Source organism: Lissotriton helveticus, chromosome 7, assembly GCF_964261635.1.
Source record: "Lissotriton helveticus chromosome 7, aLisHel1.1, whole genome shotgun sequence".
NCBI lineage: Eukaryota > Metazoa > Chordata > Amphibia > Caudata > Salamandridae > Lissotriton > Lissotriton helveticus.
This window is the reverse complement of record NC_136068.1, coordinates 1113982434-1114005162: the sequence shown is the minus strand read 5'-3', so window position 1 is coordinate 1114005162 and position 22729 is coordinate 1113982434. Positions and strand designations below refer to the sequence as shown.

At 46.0% G+C, this 22729-nt stretch overlaps 1 protein-coding gene across 1 annotated transcript in view; it reads right to left on the bottom strand.

Annotated features, from left to right (window-relative positions):
- The window catches only part of SDK2 (sidekick cell adhesion molecule 2), a 702247-nt gene that overhangs the window by 159642 nt on the left and 519876 nt on the right, over positions 1 to 22729 (bottom strand). Inside the window, exons 29-33 of the mRNA XM_078654263.1 lie at positions 21040 to 21234; positions 20226 to 20430; positions 15341 to 15444; positions 14044 to 14114; positions 11078 to 11213 (exon numbers count right to left, since the gene is read on the bottom strand). Coding sequence (XP_078510389.1) covers positions 11078 to 11213; positions 14044 to 14114; positions 15341 to 15444; positions 20226 to 20430; positions 21040 to 21234 — 711 coding nt within the window. The remainder of the gene's footprint in view (positions 1 to 11077; positions 11214 to 14043; positions 14115 to 15340; positions 15445 to 20225; positions 20431 to 21039; positions 21235 to 22729) is intronic.

Here is a 22729-nt window from a genome sequence, read left to right as displayed (position 1 = left end):
CAAGCAATACAGTGGACTAGATGTAATGGATCCCAAAGACATAGGGCAGTTCGTGTCAAAGTTTGTCTTGGGGTTGAGACCTGATATTTGTTTGATGATACAGCAACATTTAATCTGTTGGCAGAACAAACCACTAGATGAGATTTTACGATATGCGAGGTACTGCAGTGACGAGATAGATTCTAAAGCCAAGAATCTAAAGGAGAAATTGATGGTGGTGCAAATGCAGTCCGCTGGGAAGGGTGGCCAGCAGAAGCAGGGGATGGGACGAAAACCAAATGGTCAGAACAAAGATAATGAAGAAGGGCAGAGACCTAGGATAGACTTTGCCACGTTAAAGAAAACGACAAAGTGTCATCTGTGTCATCAGGTGGGGCATTGGCGACGCGAGTGTCCCTTTAACCCTGAAAACGGAGAGCTAGAAGTAGAAGAGCAGGTCCAAGAAGACCCAGTGCAAAAAGTGACAGTCCCAAGCAGTAAGGTGGCCAAAGGGGGGACTTCGGCTCCACGGGCCCAATTCCCACAGCCACCGAAGATAGCAGCTGGAGGAAAGGTCTTTAAACAAATGCCTCTGTTTATCGAGGAAGAAAAATGTTATTACATTGATCCATTGACAGGACAACGGGTGAGCAGTGAAGAAGACTGTACCCTCGGGGCAGTTCTAGAAGTGGATCAGAGAGGGCCATTTGTTGAGGCAGAAGTGGCAGGGTGTCCCACTACGTTCTTAGTGGACACTGGGGCTACTCGTTCGACTCTGAGATCAGCGGTAGTTCCAGACTTGCCAATGTCAGGGGAAACAATTCAAGTGGTAGGAGTCGCAAATAAAAGAATGACTAGTCCCTTGACAGAACCAGTGTCTGTGAAAATTGGAAACCACATGAACGAACATCAGTTTGTGGTTTGTGACTCGAGTCCGGTATGTCTGTTAGGTAGGGATTTGTTATGCAAATTGAATTGCACCATATACTGCACCCCACAAGGAGTGGAGGTACAGACTACCGACGATGATGCTACCTTTAAGGTGGCCAATTCAAAATTCTGTGTAGAATTATATCCTACTCTGACTGTAGAAGATCTTCCACAAGACTTAAGAGATGCAGTGGCGTCAGAGGTGTGGGATTTCACAGGAGAAGATATAGGATTGATTAAAGGGGTAGAACCGGTAAAAATTCTGGTAAAACCAAATGTTGAGTTTCCAAGAACGCCTCAATACAAATTGTCCCAGGAAACGATTGCGGGAATAAAGCCTGTGATCGAGTCAATGATACAGCAGGGAATACTGAAGGAAATCGTGGGCAGTCCTTGTAACTCCCCGATTATGGGTTTGCAGAAACCTAGCGGGAAGTTTAGGATAGTTCAGGATTTACGAAAAATTAACAACATAGTCGTTTCATGTTGTCCCGTGGTACCGAATCCATCAGTAATATTGTTTCAAATACCATGTCAAGCAGAATGGTTCACAGTGATAGATCTTTGTCAGGCTTTCTTTTCAATCCCATTGGATGAAGAGAGCAGGTACCTTTTTGCGTTTAAAATGGAAGATCGCGTTTTAACATGGTGTCGAATCCCACAAGGATTCACAGACAGTCCATCCATCTTTAATCAGTTGTTGAAAAAGAATCTTGAGAATCTAGTACTGCCACAGAACTCGGTTCTGGTACAGTACATAGATGACCTACTTGTTGCGTCAGAAACAGAGGAAGCTTGTAAAGTAGATTCAATTGCCTTACTGAATCATTTAGCTGAAAATGGACATAAGGTATCTCCGAGCAAGTTACAGTATTGTCTGACAGAAGTACAGTATCTAGGGCACAGGTTAGAAAAAGGGAAACGTAAGGTGTCCCCAGAGAGGATTGAGGCGATAATGAAAATTAATGCGCCTACAACCCAGAGAGAAGTTAGAATGTTCTTAGGAATGGTGGGTTACTGCCGACAGTGGATAGTTAACTTTTCACTGAAAGCAAAGCCCTTACAGAAACTGACGCACAAGGAGGTGAGTGATCCGGTACCATGGGATGAAGAATGTCTGGTGGCGTTTTTACAGCTGAGAGACGATTTATGTCGTGCTCCGGCTCTGGGAATGCCAGATTACGAAAAGTCATTTTCACTCTATTGCTGTGAGAGAGAGGGATGTGCTTTGTCAGTCTTGGCACAGACCCACGGTGATGCCCGTAGACCAGTTGCATATTTTTCGGCTACATTAGATCCAGTAGCCGCAGCGTTGCCCGGATGTCTCAAATCCGTTGCCGCAACGGGTGTCAGCATTGAAAGGAGCGAAAGTATTGTAATGGGACATCCAGTGGTGGTGTATGTACCGCATTCAGTTGAATTGTTAATGACCAGGACGAAGACGCAGCATCTGACCAATAGCAGGCTCACGCGTTATGAGCAAGTTATACTTGCTGCAGAAAACGTGACTCTCAGGAGATGCTCTGTCTTGAATCCTGCTACTTTGATGCCATTACCTACGGTAATAGAAGGCGAAGGATGTGAAGACCACGATTGCCTTGATGTGACTGAACTATGCACGAAACCCAGACCAGATATAGTGGATGAGCCATTGTCTGACCCCGATGAAATTTACTTTGTTGATGGCTCATGTTTAAGAGACGATACTGGTCGGTTGAGAGCAGCTTATGCTGTTTGTACCATTACTGGAGTTGTAGAAGCCGCTTGCCTGGAAGGAGTACATTCCGCACAGGTAGCAGAGATTATTGCCCTAACTCGTGCCTGCATAGCAGGAAACGGAAAGAGAGTCACCATCTACACGGACAGCCAATATGGTTTCGGTGTGGTTCATGATTTCGGGCAGTTGTGGTCTCAGAGGGGTTACATGACCTCCTCTGGTTCGCCCATTCGAAATGGAGAATTTGTGCGATTGCTGATAGAAGCATTACAAGGTCCTGTTGACATTGCAGTAGTGAAGTGTGTAGCTCATACTAAGAATACAGATTTTGTGTCACAAGGTAATAGATATGCTGATGAAGTCGCACGCTATTGTGCGGAACAAAGTTATTCTTTCTCAAAGGTGGAAATAGAAGGTGCAGAAGAAAAGACTGAATTAAGTATGATGTTAGAAACTGTAGACACTTGGGAGGATTTAAGAATAATGCAGGAGAACGCACCTGAAACAGAGAAAAAGGCATGGGAAATAGCAGGTTGTGTGCGAAGTGAAATGGATTTCTGGGTTTCAGCAGATGGGAGAGCTGTGTTACCTGAAGAATTAGCTAATCCCATGGCGAGAGAAATACATGGTCCAGTACATCTAGGAAGGGATGCTATGATGAGAGTTTTTAGGCAGACTTGGTATTGCCCGAAATTCAGAATAGCAGCAGAATCAGTATGTAAGCGATGTGTTACCTGCCAACAACTGAACGTAGGCAAACGAACACCAGTCACACTGAGTCACATTGGGAGGTCGGGGGGGCCTTTCAATAGAATGCAACTAGATTTCATCGAGATGCCAAGAGTCAATCGCCTTCGGTATGTGTTGGTGATTGTATGCGTATTTTCCAGATGGGTTGAAGCGTACCCTACACGTAGGTGCGATACACTCACAGTGGCTAAATTGTTGCTCAGGGAGTTGATACCGTGCTTCGGGGTGCCTGCCTCTTTGGAATCGGACAGAGGAAAACATTTTAACAGCGAAATAGTGAAGATGTTGTGCTCCACACTGAATATCGATCAAAAGCTGCATTGTAGTTATCGACCAGAAGCTTCAGGAATTGTGGAACAAGTGAATGGCACTTTGAAGAATAGGTTGGCTAAAGTAGTGGCATCCACATCTTTGAGTTGGCCAGATGCTCTTCCATTAGTGCTCATGAGCATGCGCAGCACACCTGATAGGAGGACAGGTCTCTCTCCCCACGAGATCCTGATGGGGAGGGCCATGAGACTTCCTACAGTTCCAACTACTGCTCTATTGAATATTACAGATGATCTGATCTTGGATTATTGTAAAGGACTGTCTGACGCCATCCATTCTGTGTCCCTTCAGGTGCATGCGGCTGAAGTTCCAGCAGCGAGGAACCTGTGTCATGACCTGAACCCAGGGGACTGGGTCTTGGTTAAAAAGCACGTCCGGAAGAACTGCCTAGATGTTCGCTGGCGTGGGCCCTTTCAGGTAATCCTGATCACGAACACCGCGGTGAAGTGCGGGGGGCTGCCAAATTGGATTCATGCATCCCATACTCGAAGAGTTCCAGCACCTCTAGAAGGAACAGCTCCCATCCCAGACGAAAGCCCGGAAGTGGAAGAAGAGTCGCAAGAAGGGATTGGGGCAGCTGAGGAGGTGTCGGAAGAAGTTGGGAACGCATCGGATTCAGAAGAAGAGCGAAGGCAGGACGGCAGTGAGACAGAAGACGCAACTGAAGGAGAGAGCAGAAGTGAATACGACTCAGACTCAGATCCGTATCGGAGCGACCAAGAACCAAATGAGAGGACGAGAAATAGGAGAATAAGGCTTGGAGCTGCCACTTGGCCAGCAAGAAGAAGAAGGCTAAGTTTGAGGTCGGCCCAAGAAGAAACGCTTACTCCTATATCCGAAGACTCAGATCCAGAAGAAGATATCCAGGATCAAGCCGAGGAGGGTCTTAGAAGATCAAGTAGGGTGCGAGTGCCTAGCAGAAGATACTCTACTCCCGACTGGACCTACCTTGTTGCAGATGTCTGGGAGACACAGAACAGGGAGGATCAGGGAAGTGGAACTGATCAGAACTGACCCGATCATCACAGTGCAAATAAAGTTTCTACTGCCAGGAGCGGAGACCGAAAGGTTGCTGACACTCAACATCGTTCATCCTGCTCTTCTGAGTGGAATAAGAAAATTGCTTTTAGAGACAGTTGAGTTTCCAGTTTGCTGTTCACGATATCCAATATTGGAGGGAACTCTTCTTCGTTTGGAAATGCTTGAGCGAGTAGTAGAAATGCTAGGAGCGCTTATTGTTGTGGACTAATATCATATTGCGAATGGCTTCAAGGGGGTGCAGATCTGGAAAAGTGAAGAAAGTGATCTTGATTAGAACGGACCCCTTTGTAATTGTGGATATAGAACTGATAGTACCAGGATTGGAAATTGAAAAAACGCTAACTCTCAATTTCGTCCGTCCACTTGTCTTGAGCGAAATAAGGAGAATAATCCTAGAAAAAGTTGACTTTCCATGTTGTGGTACGAACTGTCCAGAACCTGAGGGAATGATACTTCGGATGGACATTTATGAAGAAGTAGTGTCACTCCTTGAGTCATACATAACTTCAGACGAAAATAAGACTTTTGAAAAGAAATTGTAAATTGTTGCAAGATAACCTAGCGCCGAGTGGAAGAAGAAAAAAAAATGGTAGGGGTTTCCTTTTAGCGGATGGAGAAGGACTAGGGTTGTCTATTCTACTGGACTTTGAATTGTTTTGCGGAAATAAATTGTCAAGCTTCCAAGTGTTCCAAGAAAGACATTGCAAGAGAGAAAGACTTTGTTTAAAAAAAAAGAGGAAGTGAATGCTGGAAGATAGTCGAAAACTACACTGTTTGAGAACATGGAGGCTGGCAACCCGAACCGCAGGGCAAAATGTATAGCTGTTACATTTTTAGGAGTAGTGGTTTCTCTTATAATTTTAGTGGTAACTGTTTCATTCCTAGCGGGACACGAAGGGGATGGAACCACAGTTAAGGAGGATAAGGGAGTGTCAACACCGAGAACTACCATTATTAAGGAGAAGGGAAACATCAATGAGAAAGACAAAGCGTTGTTAGATGCAGAAGTAAAAAGGTTACACATGGATGAGTCACAGGGGAATTACAAGTCAAATGCTTATGCTAAGTTGCTTTATGAATATGTTGATGCCATGGAAGTAAAGGATTGTTATGTCTGTATGCAATTACCAATTTCGGTGGAGGAGGGTATCAAATACCATCATCTCCCGTTGACCTATGGGATAACGTGCAGTTTATTGTTAAGTATGTTTTATGGACGAGACGGATTTGAGTATTACTTCTCGAATTTCGACTCGACATTGCCAGAGGTTCCGAATTTCAAGCATTTGAACAAATGGGACTACTACAAAAGCGAAGACAGATTACACAAATGGTTTATTCCATGGAGAACGTTAGATACTTCACATGCTCGAATAAACAATCTGACTTGTCAAATATCAGAAGTTGAGAAAAAGTTTATAGCTCAGGTAGATACTAGATACAGGAGGCAGAAGATATTGAAGGCATCAGGACAAGGGGAAACAGATTGGACCAAGGAGGAAAGGGCACAACAACGAAAAGGTAGTATTGGTCCAATTGCTTTGGATAAGGAGAAACGGGGGAAACTGTGCATTCACAGGAGTTACTCCTATTATGAAAACGTTTATGTAGGACAAGTAAATTGTGAACATGCCTTTCAATTGGAGTACTACTCTAAGAACTTCATGAAAGGGATGCAAGCAATACCAAATGTATATTTTGTATGTGGAAGATATGCCTATGTGAAGTTACCAGATAATTGGTACGGATCATGCTATCTGGCTGTTGTCTTTCCTAAAATATATCATGTTGAGAATTTAGACACGCCTAAGAAAGAAATATCAACTAGATGGAAGCGAGGGCTGGGTGCAGCAGAAGTAGTTGGAGATGTAATAGGTGCTGCATTCCCTTTCTTAGGATTGATAATGAATGACATTAAGATCAGGAGGTTAGCTACAATCGTAGATAGACTGTCTGCCAGTACTGCAAGATCCTTGATGCTGATAGAGGGGGAGATGCAATCGATTAGGGCAATGGTTCTTCAGAACCGACTTGCTTTAGATGTTCTGTTAGCAAAAGAGGGAGGAGTCTGTAGGGCCTTGAAGGTACAGGAATGCTGTACTTACATTCCAGACAATTCAAAGCCTCTAGAGAAGTATATACAAAACATCACTGCCATACACTACGAAATTGAGGACCTGGCAAAGGTAAATGTGTGGGAAAAAGTAGGTCATGGAATGGGTAAAGTTGGAAGTTGGTTTGCCAACTTAGGAAAGGGTATCGTTTGGTACATATTGAAACCCATCATCATAGTAGTGATTTGTGTAATCACTTTGTGGGGATTGGTGCGTTTGTATCAATGGTATAGAGCAAATAGGTTACAGAGAGCTATGAAGAAACAGGAAGAAGAGTTGACAGCGATGCAGGACACTCAATATAAGAGTCTGAAAGCATTAGAGAGTATGAAAAGAAGTGGTACTACCCTGTCTTCACTTTAAAGGTTCTACATTTTAGTGTCATGGTAATGATGACCCCTAAAGGTCATCAAAGGGGGGACTGAGAGAGCACAAGTTTGAAAAAATGTATAAGTACGCCATATTTACAAGCACGTAGTTAGTTTAAACATGTTTTGCACACGAGTGTTTTATATTCAATAGCGAAATGTATAGAATGTTAAGTAGAGTAACCATAATTATAACGGTGTGAGATTAAATGTAGAAATGTTGGAGTATATGTGAAAACCTCATGGTTCTCTCATGTTAAAAGAGTCATGTCCGAATTAAATGTAACTTTGGATTCCAGTATTTTGTGTAGGCCTTAGGGCAATTCACAGCAAACCTGAACGTGCTGCTAAAATAATGTGAGATAAAGTTGACATGGTTCTTTCAAAATGTACTATTGAACTTAGGGTTAAAAGTATATGCTTTATAGATGTGTTATTTTAGAAACGTATGCTAGTTAAGAATGTTTGCTGTTTAAATCAAGTTAACGTTTTAAGAGTGCAGGAACCTGCTGCATGTAAATCAAGTAGGCCAGAACAGATAATGTCATGTAGTTTAAATCGTCATGTGCTCGTTAGAGGAGAGGTCGTGAGGTGTCCAGTATGGAGCTCTGAGAGTGTTTTATGGCCTAAGATATGGTGAAGTCTGGAATTTGAGGCCCACTGCAGGACGAGCTGTATGCAGGTGCGAGGGTCCTAATCAGCTCGAATGAAAGGGACTTTGTTCAGTGGCGCCTTGCGCAGGCCTGTAGGAGTTTCCAGGAATTTCAGGGGGTATCAGCGCACTGAAGAAGCCGCCTGGGAACCAAGGTCAACTATAACGAGGGTCTTCAAGAGTACCATCATGGAGTTTACCGCGCAAAGATGTACCACGTGAGGGGCGTCTCAAGGGGCATTTCTATTGGAAATGTGATTTGGTATTAGGGAAAGTGACCCGGGAGGAGAGGAGAGCAGATGATTTTGGGAGCCTAAGGAAGCGGATGGGTAGGCAGTTAGGCTGATCAGGAGAGACCCATTATCAGAGAAGAGACAAAGAGAAGTGCGTGATCTTCTTAGGAAGTCACCACGGCTGACACCTAGAGGGTTAAGATCTTGCTAAGTAGGGATGTCACTTAATATAGTGTAGGGACAGACTAACCTTAATTTTCTTTTCTGTAATGACTTTGAGGTTGCAACTTGTATCCATTTTGGCAACGCTGATGGTTTTCGAACTTGTACTTATTATTCTGTTTTTCAGACTCAGACTATTCAAAAAGTTCATGTTCATAGTGATACCGATCTACCTCTTGAATCTCATTTTGAGAAGTTTGTATCTTCAGTTATCTTTGACTTTATATTAAATCTTTAAAACTTAATTTTGGTCAGTGGTCATTTAGAGTGGTGTAAGTTCTTAAATTGATTGTTTACTGCGAGATTACCTTTTACTCAAGACAGGTACCAACGATTCAGTCGACAGGAAATGGGATTTGGTAAGATAATTAGTAACCAGTAATCCCGCGTTAGCAGTATCACGAGCAATTTGCATGACTTAACGCAAGTTATGTGGCTTACATTTGGGTGACTGTCCTTTCATTTAAATTTATACTGGATAGCCAGTAAAACACGCAAGCAAAACAGCACTTACTCGCCTTTGTGCAATAGTGCAAAAGTTAGTGTCCTGCAAAAATGTTCTTTTTTTTCTAGTGCGAGTGGGCTTGTAAGAGCTCCTGTGGGCTCACTGGTCTCTCACATACACAGATACATCTACATCAGTGTTTAATTTGAGTTGTTTCTGGAGCTTGGCACCGGCAGATTATTCTCAACACAAGCTGCATGGGCCTTCGGGGAAGGGCTCTGGCGCTTACTATTTTACAAACTAAGCACTGATATGCAGCAAGCCCTGCCTTCAGCATACGTTCTGTTAGCAGCTTCAGTTATACAGCTGTTTATAGTAGCATGCTCGCCTCCTCAGCAGGGCCCATGCTAATGTGGCAAGATGCATGCTTGTGTAATGAGTTTTCACATTTGGGATCAGTGCTTAATTTGAGCCAGTGGTTTCCAGTGCTCAGCACCAGCACTTAATTGTCAACACTGGCAATCATGACAGTCTGCCACATGGTGGCGCTGTTTGTCTAACTTAAAGTTGAATACACCAACACTTGTTGGTTTGTTAATATACATTACAAAAATGCCAAATACCTGACACCCAAGCCATTCTTAAAGCTTTGAGGGCCTGGAATAGACTGAATTGTCACACTTGAAGAAATGTGATGGTTAGTAGTTGTGTTGGCAAGGCATTGGATGTGGTGGTGGTAGCAACTGGCGGAGCAGGCTGCAGTGGCCTCCTGACGAGGGCTCTGGCACACATATTTTTTTTTGTTTTTAACAAATTAAGCACTGTTTGGGATTTTAGTATTTTTTCTCATGGCAGGTTCTGATAATCTGCGCCCTTTAAGCAGCTCAGACTGGAAGACAGAACTAAAGGTAAGCGCCTTCAACATCTAATTCATATGACTATTTAAATAATCAACTTTTGCTAATCAACAACACAGGCCACACAGAGTCAGGCAGGGAAGTAGGGAAACTGAATCTGCAACAAAATAAATAATATAATTTCAGCAGAATTGTTATAGGAACTGTCTCAATACATACAAGTTAATTGCTATGCATTGGTTAACTTATCAAAAATAAATAACCTCAAAAACATTTCCCAGAGACGTCTAATACCAGGATATTTCATTTTACAACTAGGCCCTTGGACTTCAGGCCACCAGACTCCATAGTTCAGAAACCAGAATCTAAAATCAAACGCAATGCAATGCGCATTCTGGAAACTGGAGTGTTGTTTTCAGTGGACAGGCCAACGTTTCAAATGCCAGGATGCGATGTGTTTGTACACCAGAGACCACCGGCCCTGGAGGTGTAGGCTTAGGGGAGGATCAACCGTCTTATAGGAAAATTATGTTTTGTGACAAAATACCGGAAAGACTAGGAAAGGCTATGCCGCACCTGTGACTCATTTTACTCATTTTCCTCCAGTCCTTTTGGACTTTCTATCGAAATTGTCCCTGTTGTTTCTCAAAATGTAACTATTCAGTGAACCTAGTAGGAGGAAAAAGATAATTGCAAAGTAGAATTTATTTTCTTTAGAGTTGCTGTCCAGCCAATTTACTTAATATTTGTTGAATTAGAGTCATACAGTGTCATGAATAATAATAATAATCTAGTATTTGTAAAGCGCAAACTAATCACCCCTAAGGGTCTCAAGGCACTGGGGCCATCAGGAAGATTAATCGAGCTATTGCCCAGAGTCGCTTTGTGTTGGGCTGAGCTGCCCCCGGCGCCAGGGATCGGACTGTGAGCCCCGTGCTCCGAAGTCAGCCACCCTGGCCGCTGCGCCACATCTCTAGGCATGTTGATACAGAAAACACAAAACTGAAAGGTGTAAGGTACACAACTGTACATGAAGGAGCCAGCCAACATTGCCATGGGAAGCTGGAAAACCAGGACACAACACGCATTAAAAACAACATGAAAACACAGCTGCATTGTTAAAAGGTGAAACGGTGTGGACAACAGAAAAACCCAAATAATTTTGAAAGTGCTTCAAAATATGCTGAACAACAATATTAAATTGTGCTAATGTACCTCTAAACACATTGCACAATTAAAACATGATACATTACATTATTTACAAAAAGCAGTATAACATTCTGCAGATCGAGATAGGATATAATAAATAAACAATGATGCTTTCCTGCTGTTTCTCTTAGTTAAGGCATGCCCTGGAGGGTCCAGCGGGCAGTGTGCCAGGGTTCTCTCTACCAGGCCCTTCTTTCCAATGACAGCCCCAGACAGATGACTCTACTCACACGTGAGCTCAGTCCACTTAGCGCTGGGGTTGTTGATAGTGCGCGAGGTGAAGCTGCGGAGCCCGTCATACACCAGCTCGCGGTACCGGATGCGGTAACCTAACAGGATCCCGTTGATCTTGTCTTCCGCCGGGGCCTGTGGTAGTCAATAAAAAGGACAGAAATGAGCACTTGGCAGTCTGTTCTCCTAGGACTGGCTCAGTCCTAGACCCCCTCCCACCCTGTTGTTTAGACACACTCAAGACTCTAATGATATTATTCAGTGACCACTGAACACACCTTTTCCCTTGAAGGGGGTGAAATGCTACAGGGTGGCCTGGGTGGTGAACTCTGCTCCGTTTGCGGAGTTTTCTGCACTCGCGGAGTGCACAAAATGCTCCGTGTAGTGCAGTTGAGTTTTTCCCTGTTTACACCCGCCAACGGTAAGTTGGCAAGAGCGAGCTGCGCTCGGTAGAATTTCTACTTAAGCGGCAGGAAGATCAGCATGAACGGCACTGCACTCTGCCACTTGCGGAACTTTGCTGAGTTTTGTTGTCACTTCGCGGAGGAGCACTGAGAGACAGTTGCAGAGGTACAGAGAGAGCCCGCTAGGGTTATTAGCACTGAGATATAGATGCACTTGCAGTGGTACAGTGAGGGTCCCCAGAGTTAGATCTCCTGACTGGGTAAAGCTAAGTGTTCCAGTGATAAACTGCCCCTGTAACCGGAAGTGCTCCCACCGTTAGATAAACTGACAATGCTGCTAGTCCATAGCGGACATGTTGTTTACCATTTCCTCTCAACAGAATAAATTCCTCAACATTTACATCCGAATTAAAAGTCAAACCATGTATGGGATGAAAGATTAGTTGGACTAATTCATGGTATTAACTTAAGTGTCCTTGGAGACGATCTGGACAGATGGATTTTTGCGCTGCTGTGCTTCAACTCTTCTACCTGGGCATTATTTCAACAAGAACCTGTCCATCCTCATGACCTATTAACGGAGATCCCATTACACCACAACCATGTGTGGACATCTCCTATTTGGGGAGGTTCAACCTGCCTCTTAATGTCGAAATCCGTAAAATCAAGATTTCTGCCTGCATGTGTTGAACTCCCCTTTTCTACCTTTTTAGTGTCGAAAGTGGTGTCTTTGTAGCTTTAATCTGTGAGGAAAACCTGACGAAGGTCTGTCTGGTCGGTGGTTTATGCCACAGGAGGACTGGCCATCGGATTGTCCTCTTAAACAACAATATAAGGATGTGGGGTACACGATTCTGAATTGCTCTGCTCGGCAGAGACAGAGCAACACTCATTCAAAGACTTCCAATCTAGCTTGTTCTGGGTGCTGAGAGTAATTGACCAAAACTACACTTGGCTGCAAACAGTAAAATGGCATAAGAGACTAAGCTAAGAAAAAAACGGAGCATTGACGCCAGATATTTTACTACTGAAAAACTTTTTGTAGTGTGATATTTAAATGTGTCTTCCTTTATCCTGCCGGTACTGCTGCAGCCATCTTTCTGCTCCCTGCTAACCATGCCTTTATGCTGGGCACTTCTATGACATGCAAAGCCTCGTTCTCATGCCTGGGGCTGAGAAGTGTCTGATTCGCTTGCTCATTACTGTTTGGTTTAATTTCTGTGTCTATTTGAAGATTGTCTGCAACCTTCCTCGTGACTTCAGATCCTGCATAACTTGTTTCAGTTTCATCACATGATCTCCATTGGCTCCAGGTGCACACAGACATATACATTTAAGCCTTGCTTGTACAGATTATGTTCATTTAGTTATTGGGGATCCCCTTGTCCCCCGTTTCTGTGATTCACAGATTGATTTTTCTTTTTGTTTATAAACACTTTCAGACCTCATATTTGTGGGTCAGCAGACTTTTTTTTAACAGACGTAATACCTGAGCAGAAGAATTTAAATACATGTAGTAAGATATACAGACTACTTAACAGTGAGAGTTGTAGTATTCCATGTTCTTACGCTGTATCAATGAGAACATTCTTAGAAACGTAGGGCCTCATTTATGAGAAATGACGCATCGCTGTGTGAAAGCAGTGATGCGTCGCTTCTCAGTGCGCACTCCTTGCGACATACCTGATGCGTCATATTTAATGTATGACGCATCATGTCGCAAGGAGTTACAGAACAGTCAGTATTTCTGACGTATCTGTAAGCGCAAAAGTGACGCATTGTTGGAGTGTGTCACAAAAGTGACGCAACTCCAGCAATGCGTCCTTTCACATGGGGCAAGCCCCATGTGAAAGGGCCTGCGTCAGTCTTATGCCTGGTGTGAGGCAGGCGCAAGATTTTGACGCAACGACGTCCAAAAAGTGACGCAGTAAAATCTCATAGATTTCACTGCGTCACTCCTATGAGGCTTTTTGCGGGGGAACGCCCCCTGCATACATTATACCTGACACAGGTATAATGTTGCGCAGGGGTTTACAAAGTGACGCATCTGCTTAGATGTGTCACTTTGTGAATAGTGCGCAACTGGAGGCATGTTTTACGCCGCCGATGCGTCACAAAAAGTGACGCATTGGAAGCGCAAAACTGACGCACGGCTTCATAAATGAGGCCCCTAGACTGTAGTAGCGAGAGCCCTCCAGGTGGTAAACTCTGAAGATATTACCATCAGTAAGCGCTCAGTTAGGTGTACCAAGTGACTAATACCAAGTGGGAGATCTGCAGGGTCAGATGTACCAAAGGTTTGGTGTTTCTTGTACAGGATGAAAGTGCTTGGGTGTCAGATACAATGACCAAAGTGAAAGGGCCCCAGTGTAACACACACTAAGTTGGTAAAATAAAGCGCTTGGAAGTTAGTTATACTATTTGTAGTGAAAGTATTAAACGGCTAGATACTAGTCTAAATCAACTGTTCTCCAGAAACACACAAAGAAGATGCTGAAAATGAAAGTGCTCCAGAGTTAATTACAGATAGAATTTAAAGTTAAAGTGCCCCAGGATCGTACCTTCCAGCGGATGAGGACTGATGTTGTGGTGTGAGGCGTAACAGTGAGGATCGTGGGAGCTTCATCTGGAGCTGAAGAGGTAAAAAACAAACAAAGTGCTTTATCTTTCACAGCTTCGCAAACAAACATCAAGCTCTCACAACTGAATATAAAAGGAAGCAAATGCACCACACTTTGGGGTCCGATTTGACCCACAACAGACTGCTGTGGATGGAGGAATCTCGAAGCTGCCATTGCGGCATAGGCAACGAGCATGACAGTGGCATTTTCAAGTGCCTCCAGCCAGTAGTGGTGATACAGTTCACCCTGTAGTGATCAAGCAGCCCTTACTTAACCACCCACGACTGTCAATCTTGCAATAAAGCATGATGTAACTTCTGAACAGCAGGCCTTGGCCCACCCCCTGACAACTTCTGAAAGGAAAGCTTAGTACTCTCTAACAGCCTTCATCCTTTTAGTGCAAATTCTACCATTATTGGGGGATGAGACGTAGAGTAAACGTTTCAGCAATGTGAAGTTTGCCTTAAAAACTTAGGGGACGCAGAAAAACTGCTTCTTGAGCTTTAAGTGAGATTTGTCAATGTATTGAAGACTAGCAATAAGCGCTCTGGGAATTTCCATTTCATCGCATTCTGTTTATAGTTCTTATCCAATGAGGATATTCCAGGCCGACCGAGCACGCATTATTCAATTCATAGAAAGCAACGTGCTGTGACACTTAACCAGTTTCAAAGAGACGCTGGACAATGACTGCCTACGACCAGCGGTCTGCAGAGGCGCTTTGAAACCGATCAGCAACACAAAGCACTATGGCGCCCTGATCCCTTCTGCGGGCTACTGTAGGAGAGACCTGAAGCCTGGCCACACTTCAGAAAGGATGCCTGGCCATCTTCAGTCATTGACTCAATTCAATGGGAGAACCTCTGTCATCTTCCAACAATGAGAACAGGAAACCAATAGAAGTCAGGAGCCAGAAAGAACATGTAAGTGGATGAATAGAAAAGAAGTGACCAGAAAGAGAAGAGAGAGGGAGGCAGGGTGAGGTAAGAGAGCAAGAATAATGGAGAAGGAAAGGGAAAAATAGGGATATAGAAAGAGAGGAGAGAAAGACGACCATGACACATGCACCAGATGAAAGAGAGAACACAGCCTTGAGAGGAGGGAGAGTTAAAGAAGAAACACCCTGCCATTATATCTGTCCCTAAGCACAATGTGCCCATGCATTGTCCTTTTTCACACTTTGTTTTGCAATAAAATTGCACGAAATAACAGCTGCAAAAGAGAAGGATTTACGGACCGGCCTGCAGCGTGGTCAGGGAGTCGGACTCCTGGCTGTACTCGCTGTCCCCGATGTCATTCGTGGCCATCACCCGGAACTTGTAGGAAGTGAACGGCTTCAACCTGCGTGGGAGGAGAGAGGGAGAGAGAAAGAGAGAGATTATCAGTGGTGCTGCTCCACCATTTACTCTGGACTCCCCTGTGGGCATCAGAGGTAGGGTGAGGGGCAACTAACCCAAGGCTACCTTAGGCCCTAGAGTAAGCCCTTTGCCCCAGCGCTGACATCAGCCGGTAAGGTGGACCGCTAGCGGTCAGCTCCAGAGACCAGCTACTTGATGTCGAAGGTGTCGCTGTCTTTGCTTCCAAGGTTATCGGAAATTATTGTGAGAAGGTATGCGATTGCGGTGTAAGATGGGGGTTGGAGATTGACTGGTGGGAATTCATTCATTTGGCGGGGTTTCCTATAAATTGGTTGTGCTGAAGGCAGGCAGCAGATATCAGAACAATCCCTGATATAAAGATGAATGTACACACAATATAAGTTCTCTGAAGTTCTCGAGGCACCAGTTGCCCTCACCTTAGGATTTGGAGTTAGAGAAAGCAGGACGAAGCAGAGGGACCACCTTAGACGACAGTCTACAGGTAAGGCGCTGTTAAGCCAAACTGCGGCACTTCCTATTGGTGGTGTCATTTAGCGAGCTCACGCCAGCTACAAAAGTTGTGAGGAGTTCATCCAGTTGTTAGGATTCTGGCACATGCAGCTTTTCTTTTCTGCATTATCAACCCAGGGCTACAAGCAGTGTCTGTGTCGCGTGCAAGGAAAGAAAGAGTCCCGGGTCAAATCTCGCTGACTTTAAAGTGCAGGTCTCTGTGATATCTGGCTGTTGAGGGTGGGGAGGTAAGAGGGTAGGACAGCATGTTATTTTATGTGCCAGAAGAGAGTATGGGGGTATTGTTCTGTGTTTAGAGAAAACAAACCTGTGTCTGCTGAATGCCATTAGCGGTCTATACAAATCGTCATCAAGAAACATCAACACTGTGGTGGCAGGTGCTATGTAGAACAATACATTATCCTATGCAATCTGCATGCGCTCTGAAGTTTTTACTGTCTAGCCTGATGACGACGTCGAAGCTCATTTTATGTACACATCAGCATGAATTCCAAACAGATGGGGCAGAGCGTCATGAAACAGCTTCCCGCGGCTGCCGGGAAGCAGAAAGGACAATATGTTCCTTCCACCTATAAACCTACAAGTCAAGCCGGTGCTGCTTGTTCTATGGCGTGTAAATGGACAATGTAGTTGATAATATCAAAGATCGTGTAAATCAAACTACGAGTAGCCAAAACTACTCTGCTGTGGATGTCTTTTAGAAGGCATGCCAGGGGGACAGCTTCCCAAGCACACGCCGCACCCTCGACTAGACAGAATCAAGGCGATAACAGAAGTTAGCCTGGGAGTGATGCTGAGAGGCTGCGTTGCCTGTCCATTTCTTTGAACACTACTAGAGTCTGGGCTAGGGGTACGCTGAAGACCAGTGCTGCAGGCTCCCTGCTCCGCACTTCCGGGTGCACACTGTGTAATTGAGTGCTTCTGAGAAAGGGATTAGTATGTGGCCTACCGGGGCAGAAGATGCCATGCCAACCTGGATACGGGGGGCAGCAATGTCTCTGAAGGCAAATAACCTGCAAAGAGCCCGAGCTAGAACCTCCCTTTGGAATGCCTGGATGGTTTGCTCTAAGCAGGAGGGCCGTTGCTATGGACGCTGAGAACACCTGGCAGGGAGCAGGACTCACCCTTCCAGGTAGGGAACACAATTCTCCTAGTGACTTTCCCGTCGCACGAAGGCTACGATGGTATTACCCAACAGTTGCACCTCTCCTTGCCCAGGAGGTGAGAGGACCGACTGCATGTAAGGTGGGAAGATTGCAAAATTCCACTAGTCATTGTACACTTGCTGAACTTGCCTCCAGTTTGTCAATAATTCTATAAGAAATCTGTGGCACTGATGGGAGATCCGTGGCTGTAAGGTTTCATTTTTCATTTTTCATTTTGAAAGTTTTATATAGCGCGGACAAGATCTTTGCAGATATCAGAGCGCTTTACAAAGGAAGGGGTATATGAGGGAGCATAGTCGAACAGGTAAGTCATTAAAGCTAGTAGTACAGAAGGTCGAACAGGTAAGTCGAATAGGTAAGTCATTAAAGCTAGTAGTACAAAAGGTGGGGGCAAAGCCAGACATGTAAATCAAACATACAAGTAATACAAATAAGCAATGGGGTCAAACAAGTAAAACTGATCGGTGCAGAGTCTTTAAAGAGACCGAAATGATAGTTCAGGTGTATTTAGCCATGAGGATAGCTTTTACTTCTTTCTTAACCGCATGCGTGCGGGCGGAATTCCGCTCGTACGCTGAGATTTTTTAAAGCGCATTTACGTGACGAGCTGGGCTCGTCATCAGCGTGCCAGGAGGCTACCTCATGACGAGCCCAGCTCGTCATCAGCGTGGAAGGGGTTAAAGAGTGTAGTGGAAGTGGATCCGTGGCTGTAAGGCTTGTTAATTGCAGTGCTGCTCAATTTTGTACTCTACCTATTGTCATGTTTAAAGGCTTTCTTTTGAAAGATAGGCAAACTTTGCTTTCGTAGAGTGCTAAAGGGCTTCAGATCTGTTCTGGGACAAATGATTCACAGAACTGGCTTAGCACCTGTGGCATGTGCCGAAGCACTCTGCATGCGAGGCTCCCTCTGGGACAGTCGCTACATGTGATAGGCTGTCCGCTCCCTCAATGGTTGACTCTTGTACCAAGAGCCAGGGTGTCCCCTCCCTCAGTGGTTGACACCTGGTCCAGAAGCCAGGGCGTCCCCTCCCTCAACGGTTGACTCCTGGACCAGGAGCCAGGGTGTCCCCTCCCTCAGTGGTTGACTCCTGGACCAGGAGCCAGGGTGTCCCCTCCCTCAGTGGTTGACTCCTGGTCCAGGAGTCAGGGTGTCCCATCGTGCAATGGTTGACTCCTGGACCAGGTGTCAGGGTGTCCCCTCCTGCAATGGTTGAATCCTGGACCAGGTGTCAGGGTGTCCCTTCCTGCAATGGTTGACTCCTGGACCAGGAGCCACGGTGTCCTTTGCTGCAATGGTTGACTCCTGGACCAGGAGCCAGGGTGTCCCCTCCTGCAATGGTTGAATCCTGGAACAGGTGTCAGGGTGTCCCCTCCTGCAATGGTTGACTCCTGGTCCAGGAGCCAGGGTGTCCCATCGTGCAATGGTTGACTCCTGGACCAGGTGTCAGGGTGTCCCCTCCTGCAATGGTTGACTACTGAACCAGGAGCCAGGGTGTCCCCTCCTGCAATGGTTGACTCCTGGACCAGGTGCCAGGGTGTCCCCTCCTACAATGGTTGACTCTTGTACCAAGAGCCAGGGTGTCCCCTCCCTCAGTGGTTGACACCTGGTCCAGAAGCCAGGGCGTCCCCTCCCTCAACGGTTGACTCCTGGACCAGGAGCCAGGGTGTCCCCTCCCTCAGTGGTTGACTCCTGGTCCAGGAGGTCCCATCGTGCAATGGTTGACTCCTGGACCAGGTGTCAGGGTGTCCCCTCCTGCAATGGTTGACTACTGAACCAGGAGCCAGGGTGTCCCCTCCTGCAATGGTTGAATCCTGGACCAGGTGTCAGGGTGTCCCCTCCTGCAATGGTTGACTCCTGGACCAGGAGCCAGGGTGTCCTTTGCTGCAATGGTTGACTCCTGGACCAGGATCCAGGGTGTCCCCTCCTGCAATGGTTGACTCCTGGACCAGGAGCCAGGGTGTCCTTTCCTGCAATGGTTGAATCCTGGACCAGGTGTCAGGGTGTCCCCTCCTGCAATGGTTGACTACTGAACCAGGAGCCAGGGTGTCCCCTCCTGCAATGGTTGACTCCTGGACCAGGAGCCAGGGTGTCCCCTCCTGCAATGGTTGACTACTGAACCAGGAGCCAGGGTGTCCCCTCCTGCAATGGTTGACTCCTGGACCAGGAGCCAGGGTGTCCCCTCCTGCAATGGTTGACTACTGAACCAGGAGCCAGGGTGTCCCCTCCTGCAATGGTTGACTCCTGGACCAGGAGCCAGGGTGTCCCCTCCTGCAATGGTTGACTACTGAACCTGGAGCCAGGGTGTCCCCTCCTGCAATGGTTGACTACTGGACCAGGAGCCAGGGTGTCCCCTCCTGCAATGGTTGACTACTGAACCAGGAGCCAGGGTGTCCCCTCCTGCAATGGTTGACTCCTGGACCAGGAGCCAGGGTGTCCTTTGCTGCAATGGTTGACTCCTGGACCAGGTGCCAGGGTGTCCACTCCTGCAATGGTAGGACAAACCAGCCTCAGGGGAGACCTTTTGGACACTGCTCACAGATTTAGTAGAAGATGGGTTTCTGAGGAAGAGGAGCCCATTCGCCACGCTCCCTCAAGCCACTATGAGAAGTGAGGTCGCCCTGATCCTTCAAGGTGCTCTGTCAGATCTTCCAACCCCGAGTTTCTGGGTGACCCAAACAAAGAAGTCCTCCTATGAACATTGGTGATCTTTTGGTGCCGGGGATATTTTCAAGATGTTCTGCAGAGTCTACTGTGAGTTTTCAAACCTAAGATCGTGTGGCGTCTTGGGGGTGCTGTGCGTTGCGATTTTGGCCCAGGAGCCTTTTGGGTTCTGGCTGTGGATACAAAATATAGCACATGGGGCATTCTTGATCATCAAATTAAGAATATTCTGGGTGTTCTTGCACTGGGGTGTTCTGGGGTCTAGCAGTGGGGGTATTCTAAGGGATTTGTTTACACCAGGGCTAATCTGTGATTCAGGACTAAGAATGTTCACAGTTCAAAACAGCACAAGGCAGTAGACCAGTAACCACACATGACTTTGAGAGTACCGAGCTCCCACCTCACCTATCCACGATGGCGGCAGAGGAGGAGTTATGGCTGGCTGCGGTGGAATGCACAGCCCACTCGCCATTCGGCAACTCCCGGTACTGGATGGTGTAATACCGGACTGGAGACAAGCCATCGCTGCCTGGCTCCCACGACAGCAGAACACTCCTCGCCATGACGTCCTCCTGCTGAACCAGTGGGGTACTGGGTGGCTGTGGGCGATCTGTAAATACAAGAGGTATGTGAGATACGAAGATCAAAGCTAATATCACTGTATCGACCTACTGAAGACAAAGGGACTTCCTTGACTGATGCGGTGTCACCCTACAGGTGAATGCTGGAATTGATACCTCCCAGAGCAATTTGGTCTCCTCCAATGGGTGAGGGCTGGAATGGATGCCTTAATAAGTGATATGGTCGCCCCTCAAAAGCAAAGGCTGGGGTAGATGAGAGATGTGGCATTTTATCCTAGGTGAGGTGTTGGGCTCTCAAGGAATATAATACCCATGAATAGCAATATCCTTCAAAGTGTAAGGCATCCCCTACCCTACAGCACAACCATCTTCACTATAACAAATATACTGCGAGACGCTCCCTGCCTACATAGTCATTGTGTAGTGAAGGGACGGGCACCCCGTCTATACCAAGTTTTGGGCTGCAACCTGTAGATCCTGCAACATGGACCAGTGTCTGGAACAATGAAGCACCACCTGGGGCTAAGTGGAGACTCCCTGATACACTCATTACAATTTTTCCTCCCTCAGGTCACCATAGACTGACACATCCGTCAGCCGCTGCCCTATACGTGCTGCTCTCAAGGGCCTGCACTCACCTCTCTTCTCTGTGGTCACCACCAGTGCCTCTGCTGCCTCGCCCCAGCCCTTCCTGGTTTGGGCTGTGATCCGGAAGAGGTAGACAGACTCTGGCCTCAGGCCTGTAGCGGTGTACTGCCGTACGCTGGGGTTCAGCACTTCCACCGTGGCAGTGTTGGAGGTAGTTGTGTTCAGGCGGTGGGTGATCTGATATGCTACGAAAAGACAAGAAATCCTTGTCAAAGATATCAGCACTCACGCGCAGCACACACATCTCTGGACATCTGTGGGCTTCTGAGCAACTGTGGCATAAACACACACACCCACTTTTGGAGATACCAGCTGTTACAGAACCACACATTCACCACCTAAACAACCCTTATAGCAGAAACAAGCACCTGCTGCCAGGGGCAGCTCCTCCGTTGGCACGGAGGAGCGTCGCCCCACTTAAATTACCCTCAAACATGAAAAATAAAATGGTATTTTATTTTGAAAGTTTTATATAGCGCGAACAAGATCTTTGCAGATAACAGAGCGCTTTACATAGGCAAGTGGGGGGGTAGGGGAACAAGAGGGCATAGTAGGGAGGTAGATCATCAAGTTCATGTACATAGCAAAAATATTACGTATAGTACAGGTATGAGGTAGCATGGCATAGTTGGAGCGTAGGTCATCAGAACGATGTAAATAATACAGAAATATAAGTCAAAACACACGTGCATAGGAATATAAAGGCTATATCATAATAAAATACTGGTAATACTGTTCGACGCAATGTCAATCAAACGCATTGTTCAAGTGTATTTAGCCATAAGGATATTTTTGACTTCTTTCTTAAAAAGAAGGGAGGAGGAGATGAGCCTAGTTTGAGGAGGAATGCATTACCATTTTATTTTTCATCCTCCGTCAGGATGGGGGCGGGGCCGCTGCTGAATGACAGCAGCAGGGAGGAGGGTGGACTGTGTTTGCAATTTTCAAAGTGATCATGTCTTTTTGGCCGGCCTTCTTGCGACAGCCAGCCACACATGCGCACTTTGAAACCTCTAACCCAGCTGTCTCAAGAGTAAGTGCAGGGCTCTGGTGTCCTTGGGAGAGACGATTGAGGCGACTCCCATTGGTGCTCGCACTTCAGTATCTGGTTGAGATGAGGTCCAGAGCTGAGGAAGTTGGTTAAGGTAAGTTTTTTTAGTATTAAAATATCTGTGCACGCCCAACTGCCCACCCCCTCCCCGTAGATGTCACCTGCCACAGCCTGCTGCTCGACATTTTAAGGAACAACAAAGGTACTTTCTTCCCCCACTAAGGGCCATTTTCGCTCCAGCATATGCAGATTCTAATAAAGAAATGGTTTAAAAAATAAAAGGCCCAACATTTAATCATATTAACTGAATGAATCCTGTCTTTTAATAGTAATATGTCAAATAACTCAGTTAAATATGCCTTTCCTACATCCTGTGTGAGCATGACAGAACCTGTGTGGGCCCATCATTTCTGTGGGGTCTTTCTTTAGTGTGTGATGGAAGAAGCGGCTCGTAATTAAGAAAACATGTACCCTGGAGGATGAGTATACAGTATGTGGCACCACCTAGTGGAGGTACTGCATTAGCATCAAGAGAAAGAGTTTTGGACTTCTTTCAGTTTCAAGATTTACAACATGTTGTAACAGGAGGGGAGGACCTCAAAATGTACAAAGCCACTGGGGGCAGAGAG